The sequence below is a fragment of the Ictalurus furcatus genome, chromosome 22, assembly GCF_023375685.1.
Source record: "Ictalurus furcatus strain D&B chromosome 22, Billie_1.0, whole genome shotgun sequence".
In the NCBI taxonomy this organism is placed as follows: domain Eukaryota; kingdom Metazoa; phylum Chordata; class Actinopteri; order Siluriformes; family Ictaluridae; genus Ictalurus; species Ictalurus furcatus.
In genome coordinates this window covers 19349979-19357478 of record NC_071276.1, presented here as the reverse complement: position 1 = coordinate 19357478, position 7500 = coordinate 19349979, and the positions used below count along the sequence as shown (strand labels likewise).

The following is a 7500-nucleotide window of genomic DNA, read 5'->3' as shown; positions in this document are numbered from 1 at the left end:
TCCATCCACCATGCGACCCATTTACAAACCCACCCATCCATCCATCCATCCATCCACCATGCCACCCATTTACAAACCCACCCACCCATCCATCCATCCATCCACCATGCCACCCATTTACAAACCCATCCATCCATCCATCCATCCACAATGCCATCCATTTAAAACCATCAGCTCTATCCATCCATCTCCATCCATCCAGATATTTATACTTCCAACCATCTAGCCATTCTTCCTTCCATCCCTCTATCCATCCATCAACCCTTGCTCTAGCCCAATAACTGATGTTTTATATCTTCCATCCTTTCACTAGTCTCTCTATCTACAAAGCAATATCCATCCATCCACCCTACCATGCCATCCATTTACAAACCCATCCATCCATCTCCATCCATTCATCATGCCATCCAACCAGATACTCATATTTCCAACCATCTACCCATACTTCCTTCCATCCATCCTTTCATCCATTCTTTCTTCCATCCCATCCATCCACAAACCCTTTTACCCACCCCCTCTATCATGCCATACATTCACATATCCATCCTTCCTTCCTATCATCTATCTATCATTTGCACCGTCCCTCCATCCGGTGTGTACCTGTTCCAATAAACAGCACACTGTACGTTCTCTGGTCGAGGGCGTTCACTCGGTCCACTGCGATTCGGGTGAAGTTCACGCCCTTGGTGAGCATCAGGGGTTGAGCTTCGGCCCTCAGCTCCATCAGCGGGTGTTTCTTAGCGAAGTTCAGCGTGGCGTCCGGCAGCTGCAGTGAGCTGTTATAGCCGTTCTCTCTGTCGAAGTTAGTGATACACTACAAAGACGAAGAGGAACACAGAAGAGAAGAAAAGCCAGGAGACAAACAGGAAGAAGGAGATTTATTTTCCATCTCGTGCTGTAACCTCGGTAATGTAACAGATTCTTATCTGACACCATAATAGTATGTCAAGGGATTTGTTCAGAACAACGAGCTCTGCGTGTTCAAAAGATTACACGCAAACTCTTTTTAATCGCATTTCATTTCATTCCTAATCTCATTTCATTTAATCGGTTTAAATCTTTCTGGCCACATGAGCGTCTAATTAACTCTGAATACCACATGTTCGTGCTTTCCATTGTGTTTTTCACCGCAGACTGCGTACCAGCGGTCCTTTCTGTTCCTCTTATTGAAAAAGCCGAACATCAAATCGAACGTGTTTTTTTTATTTTTATTTTAATTTTATGTTGATTTTGGCTCAAGCTACTGAGTCACTTTTTTATTTAATGTTTATCAAAATCTATTCATACGTCTGCACTCACCGCTCCGGGCCGTGGGTTCGGCACGACGCCCATGAATCTCCCCCATCTCTGAGACGCCTCGCGGTACTCCTTATACGGGCCCTCGAACACGCTCTTCACGTCTGCGATGTGGTACTGACACACGGCCGAGACGTCCACGTCCCCCCTGAGAGCGGGACACAAGTCACGTTCATTTCACTTTGGTGACTGTTTTAATATCAGAACAGGATGTTGCTTTGTATTAAAGGAAAAACATGGTTTCATGGTATAAAGAAGACTACTGAATCCTGAAGAACTCGTGACCTACGGTGGGTTCGGCTAATGCCGCGTAATCACAAAAAGAAAAGTGGAAAACATGTACGGGTAAAGACAGAAAGAATGGAGAAGAAAAAAGAAAAAAAGTGGGGGGGGGGGGAGGGGTTAAAAATGTTTTTTTTTTTTAAAATACAAAGAGCATAAAAATGTAGAAAAGATCGGAAGACTAAGAAATAAACATTTAAAAGACAGAAATAAAGAACGAATGTAAGAAAAGGAAGACGGGTAGAAATTTGTCAGGAAAGATTGGGAGTAAAAATGAAAAGAAAGTCAAAGGAATAAAGATTAGGAGAAACTACAGGGAAAGAAAAAAGGCGGGGGAAAAGAGCGAGACAGACAGGGAGAAGGAGGGAGCGAGGGAAGAAGAAAGAAAGAAATTGAGAAAGCGAGAGTGGGGGAAAAAGAGAAGGAAAGAAATGGAGGGATAAAATAAAGGAAAAAGTGGAAAAGAAAGAAAGCGTGAAAGAAGCAAAGGAAGGATCAGGATGAAAAAACAAATGACTAAAGGGAAGAAAAAAGGAAAAAGAGTGAATTTAAAGAAAGTTAAAGAAATAAAGATGGGTGGATTTATTTTAATGAAAGAAAAACGTAAGGAAGATTAAGAGTAAGACTGGGAGAAACTTAAAGAGGGAAAAAAGGTGGGAGAAAGGACAAGAAACAGAGCTGGGGGGGGGGGGGGGATAAAGGAAGAAAACCGATATATGGACAGGTTTTAGTGATAATATCTGCATCCGGTACAAAGCAGTGAAAAATTGTTTACATCTTTGTACACAAAATGCATTTACACCTGGCTTCAACTGCAATAATTCTGTACAACCTTCTCCTCTGAAAACTCAGTGAAGCATGGAGAAAGGGAGAGAGAGAGAGAGGGAGAGAGAATAAGAGAGAGAGAGGTAGTAAGAGATAGAGGGAGAGAGAGAGAGAGTAAGAGAGAGTGAGACAGAAAAAGAGAGAGAGAGATAGTAAGAGATAGAGAGAGAGAGAGTGAGAGATAGAGAGAGAGAACTTAAAGGCGAGAGACATAATGAGAGAGAGAGAGGGAGAGAGAATAAGAGAGAGAGAGGTAGTAAGAGATAGAGGGAGAGAGAGAGAGAGTAAGAGAGAGTGAGACAGAAAAAGAGAGAGAGAGATAGTAAGAGATAGAGAGAGAGAGAGTGAGAGATAGAGAGAGAGAACTTAAAGGCGAGAGACATAATGAGAGAGAGAGAGGGAGAGAGAATAAGAGAGAGAGAGGTAGTAAGAGATAGAGGGAGAGAGAGAGAGAGTAAGAGAGAGTGAGACAGAAAAAGAGAGAGAGAGATAGTAAGAGATAGAGAGAGAGAGAGTGAGAGATAGAGAGAGAGAACTTAAAGGCGAGAGACATAATGAGAGAGAGAGAGGGAGAGAGAATAAGAGAGAGAGAGGTAGTAAGAGATAGAGGGAGAGAGAGAGAGAGTAAGAGAGAGTGAGACAGAAAAAGAGAGAGAGAGATAGTAAGAGATAGAGAGAGAGAGAGAGTGAGAGATAGAGAGAGAGAACTTAAAGGCGAGAGAGAGAGAGGGAGCTAGAGACAGACAGAAAGAGAGAGAGAGAGCGAGAGAGAGAGAGTAGAGTGAAAGCACTTATACAGTCTGCAGAATTGCAGTTTCAATGTCGCTGTCATTATAATTATGGATCTGTGTTGTGTACACTAGGGAGGCGTGGCCAAGGGGCGGGGCATCTGGCACCATCACACCACACACTTATAAATACTGAGGACAGAGTGACTTTCACAACTTCACCACAGAGAGAGAGAGAGCGAGAGAGAGAGGAAGATGAAGAAGATGAAGAAGACAGCGTCACCGATGATTGAGACTCGCTTTGTCTTTCAAGGTCACAGATATAAACACAGCTCAGACGAAATGTTGTTCTCCGTTTTAAAGAAGAGAGTCAGGTGTTTACTAAACGTCCCGAAGGACAGAAACTAAAAGGAAACAGAGTGAGGAGGAAGATAAAACGCTGCTGTGACTAGAGGAAATGTACAACAGTTGGAGAAATCTTTCTTTTATGGTTAAATAAAATGAAAAAATGTCTAAAAATTTAAGATAAAGAGAACTAGGAATTTTTTTTTTAATTAAAGAGATAAAAAGTCAAATATTGTAAGCCGTTTTTAAAGGGGAAAATAAAATTAAAAAGACTGAAAGAAAGAAAGAGAGAAAGAAAGAAAGAGTAAGATCAGGGGAATTTTTTTTGTAACAAATATTTTAGAAAGAAAGAACCGAGAAAAAATTAAGAGAAAGTAAAAAATTTAAAGAATTTAAAAGAAAAAAAGACAGTAAGAAACAAAGGTTGGATGAAACTGAAGAAAAAGGAAATGGACGGAAAGAGCGAGACACAGGGGACAAGAAAGAGAAAAAGACATAGATCAAGACAGATTAAGAAAGGGGTGGAAAGAAAGAAAGAAAGAAAGAAAGAAAGAAAGAAAGGAAAATATTTTTTATGAAAGAAACAAGAAAGAAAGTGAGAGAAAAACATAAAGGAAAGAAAGAATTTGAAGTACAAAAAAATTAAGAAATAAAAAAACTGTAGGAACAGAAGAAATTGAGACTGGAAGAAACTAAAAAGAAAGAAAAGTAAGATCAAAAGAGTGAGACACAGGAGACAAGAAAGAGAAAGAGACAGAAAATGGAAAAACAGATCAAGAATAAGATGGAAAGAAAGAAAGAAAAGCATTTATAATAAAAAAAGAAATAAAGTGAGAGAAAAACACAAGTAGTGAGAGCGAGAGAGAGAGAATTACAGAGGGAGAGAAAGAGAAGAACAATGAAAAGGAAACAGATTGAGAAGGGGATAGAAAGAAAGAATCTAAAGCAACATGAACAGAGAGAAAAAGAGCATGGAAGAAGAGTGGGCGTGGCCAGAGCACCTGTCACTCACCACTGCGCGTGGAAAACTCCGTAGAAGACGGTGTTCCTCCAATCAGCTCCCTGCATGGTGAACACGGCCTGCAGGTGGTTGAAGGTGATGTGGCGCTCGGGGATGGAACAAACCAAACGAGCCTTCTGAAACGTCGTCCACTTCTTCTGCAGCGTCCGAGTTCCCCCCTGGTCACCCTGATGGTACGGTCCAAAAGAAAACTCACTCGAAGGAAAAGTCGTATCACCTTCAGACATTTTATTCATAAATGTACTGGATACGATGTACACGGCTAACGCTAGCTAGCCAATTTAAGCTAATCTGACAAGATTTCTGAGAGAAACTTTAAATTAGCTTAAATATAAATTTTCATAATCTTTACTGCGAATGCTAACTAGCTAAAATAAGATAACTTGACAGGATTTATGAGAGGAATTTTTAATTATATTGATAAATATAAATGTTCATAATCTGCACTGCTAACCCTAGCTAGCTAAAATAAGATATCCTGACGTGATTTCTGAGAGGAATTCTAAGTTATATTTATAAATATAAATGTTCTTAATCACTGCTAATGCTAGCTAGCTAAAATAAGCTAATCTGACAGGATTTCTGAGAGAAACTTTTAGTTTTATTCATAAATATAAATGTTCATTAATCACTGCTAGTGCTAGTTAGCCAAATGAAGCAAATCTGACAGGATTTCTGAGAGAAACTTTAAGTTAGATTTATAAATTTTCATAATCTTTACTGCGAATGTTAGCTAGCTAAAATAAGCTAATCTGACATGATTTCTGAGAGAAACATTTAGTTCTATTCATAAATATAAATGTTCATTAATCACTGCTAATGCTAGTTAGCCAAATGAAGCAAATCTGACAGGATTTCTGAAACTTTAAGTTAGATTTATAAATTTTCATAAGCTTTACTGCGAATGTTAGCTAGCTAAAATAAGCTAACCTGACAGGATTTCTGAAAGGAATTTTAAGTTATATTTATAAATATGGATGTTCTCAATCACTGCTAATGCTAGATAGCTAAAATAAGCATAATACGACTGGATTTATGAGAATTTAAAAAAAAATTTGATTTAAAGTCCAAAATTTTCCACTGCAAATGCCAGCTAGCTAAAATAAGCTAACCTGACAGATATGTTAGTTCGTAATGTACACTGGTAACACTGGCTCGCTAATAATGAGCTAACCTGACAGAATTTCTCGAAGGAACTGCACGTTAGATTTTAAAAGATAAATGTTCACTGCGAATGCTAGCCAGCTAAAGTAAGCTAGCCTGTCAGGAACTCTAGCCTGTAAGCTCTCTTATGTAATGGTCTTATATAATGCTAATGCTAATGCTAGCTTGCTAACTGGAGCTAGGTGGAACGGTCATGTGATGGAATCGCGTGTTAGACAAAATTATTTGGGCGAATTTTTGTCGTTTTTGATAAAATCATCAAAGAAAAATAGTTTTGGCTTCAGATTCAGAGGTTTGGACAGACTGTGTGTGTGTGTGTGTGTGTGTGTGTGTGTGTGTGTGTGTCTGTGTGTGTCTCCTCACCTTACACACACGGGCCACCCGGGCTACAGTCAGGTCTCCGTCACAGTCGAGCTCCACGGCTCTCTCGCTGAAGAAGAAATAGATTTTATCGTCGTCTCCCTCGCGGCTGTTCCTGCTCTCACGCACCAGAGCAGAACCCACGAAGTTCGGCTCTAAAGGACAGAACACCAGAGAACAAAGCAGAGAAAGTGTGAGAGAGGAGAAGGAAGAGCAGGAAGGAAGGATGATGAAGAAACAAAAGAAGAAAAAAGAGGTCAAGAGGAGGTAAAGGCAGATGAAGAAGTCAGAAATTAGTGAAAAAGCAAAGACAGAACAGAGAAAGGATAAGGATGAGAGGATAAAAGGAGAAGGATACAAGGAAAAAGAATAATAAGAAATAAAGATTAAATGATGAGCAGAAGAAGATGATGAAGACAACGATGAAGAAAATGAGAAAGCCAGAGAGAAGATGCCGAGACGGATGGGGAGAAAAAAATACAAAAAAGAAGAAAAATGATGAGGAAAGAAGCCAACATACAAAGAAGACAAAGAGAAAGAAAAGGAAAGAAAGAAAAATGGTGGAAAGAGCAGAGATGGAAGTATAAAGCGATAAAAAATAAAAAGAATAAAAAGGAATGCAAAGAAAGACACGAAAAAAGAAAGAGGAAAAAAGATGATTAAGACAAAGAAGAAGAGAAATAGGAAGACGTACGACGAAGAAGAAAAACAAGAGGATGATGAAGGAAAAAAGAAAAAGAACAAAAATTGTTAAATCAGGAACATGTTAAAAAATAAAAGAAAATAAAGAAGGAAGATGAAGACAAAAGTGGCTATTTCAATATCAGTATGTGTGTGTGTGTGTGTGTGTCTCACCGTTAAGCCAGGCCGGCAGGTATTCGCTCTTCATGCTGTAGTGCTGCTGTCCCAGGTTGCGCAGGATCACCGGCTCCGTGCCCAAGAAATTATTCAGAGTGGCAGAGTACAGCTCCTTATCTACACGCACACACAGACACACACACACACACACACAGAATAAATGATTCATCACACACTCGTATCCCAGGACTGTTTGCTATAACATGAATAAATAATACAGGCTGAAACACACACACACACTGCAGAACACACACTGCCCGATAGAAATGACATATCTCTGAATATGAACACACACTCTCTCAGGTCTCACACACACACACTCACCCACGATGAGGCCGGTGTGGCCTTTAGCGGGGTCGTAGGGACACTTGCCCTTCCCGTCCTCCAGGGCGGCACCGTTCAGAGTGAAATGTTCCATATTCTACACCGCAGAACAGAACAAAAACACAAAATCTTCAACTTCACACTCTTCACGAGTAAAGATGGTGGGCGTGGCCGCTATACATGTCGGTCCTAGTAAAGAAGGTGGGCGTGGCCGCTATACATGTCGGTCCTAGTAAAGAAGGTGGGCGTGGCCGCTATACATGTCAGTCCTAGTAAAGAAGGTGGGCGTGGCCGCTA

General features: G+C 40.1%; 1 protein-coding gene across 3 annotated transcripts in view; it reads right to left on the bottom strand.

Annotated features, from left to right (window-relative positions):
- sema4c (sema domain, immunoglobulin domain (Ig), transmembrane domain (TM) and short cytoplasmic domain, (semaphorin) 4C) overlaps nucleotides 1–7500 on the bottom strand; it is an 81196-nt gene that overhangs the window by 12393 nt on the left and 61303 nt on the right. For all 3 annotated transcript variants that reach the window (XM_053610858.1, XM_053610856.1, XM_053610857.1), the window contains 6 exons: nucleotides 7204–7300; nucleotides 6877–6996; nucleotides 6025–6176; nucleotides 4489–4664; nucleotides 1300–1444; nucleotides 601–814 (listed from right to left, as the gene is read on the bottom strand). In XM_053610858.1, the coding sequence (XP_053466833.1) occupies nucleotides 601–814; nucleotides 1300–1444; nucleotides 4489–4664; nucleotides 6025–6176; nucleotides 6877–6996; nucleotides 7204–7300 (904 nt within the window). The remainder of the gene's footprint in view (nucleotides 1–600; nucleotides 815–1299; nucleotides 1445–4488; nucleotides 4665–6024; nucleotides 6177–6876; nucleotides 6997–7203; nucleotides 7301–7500) is intronic.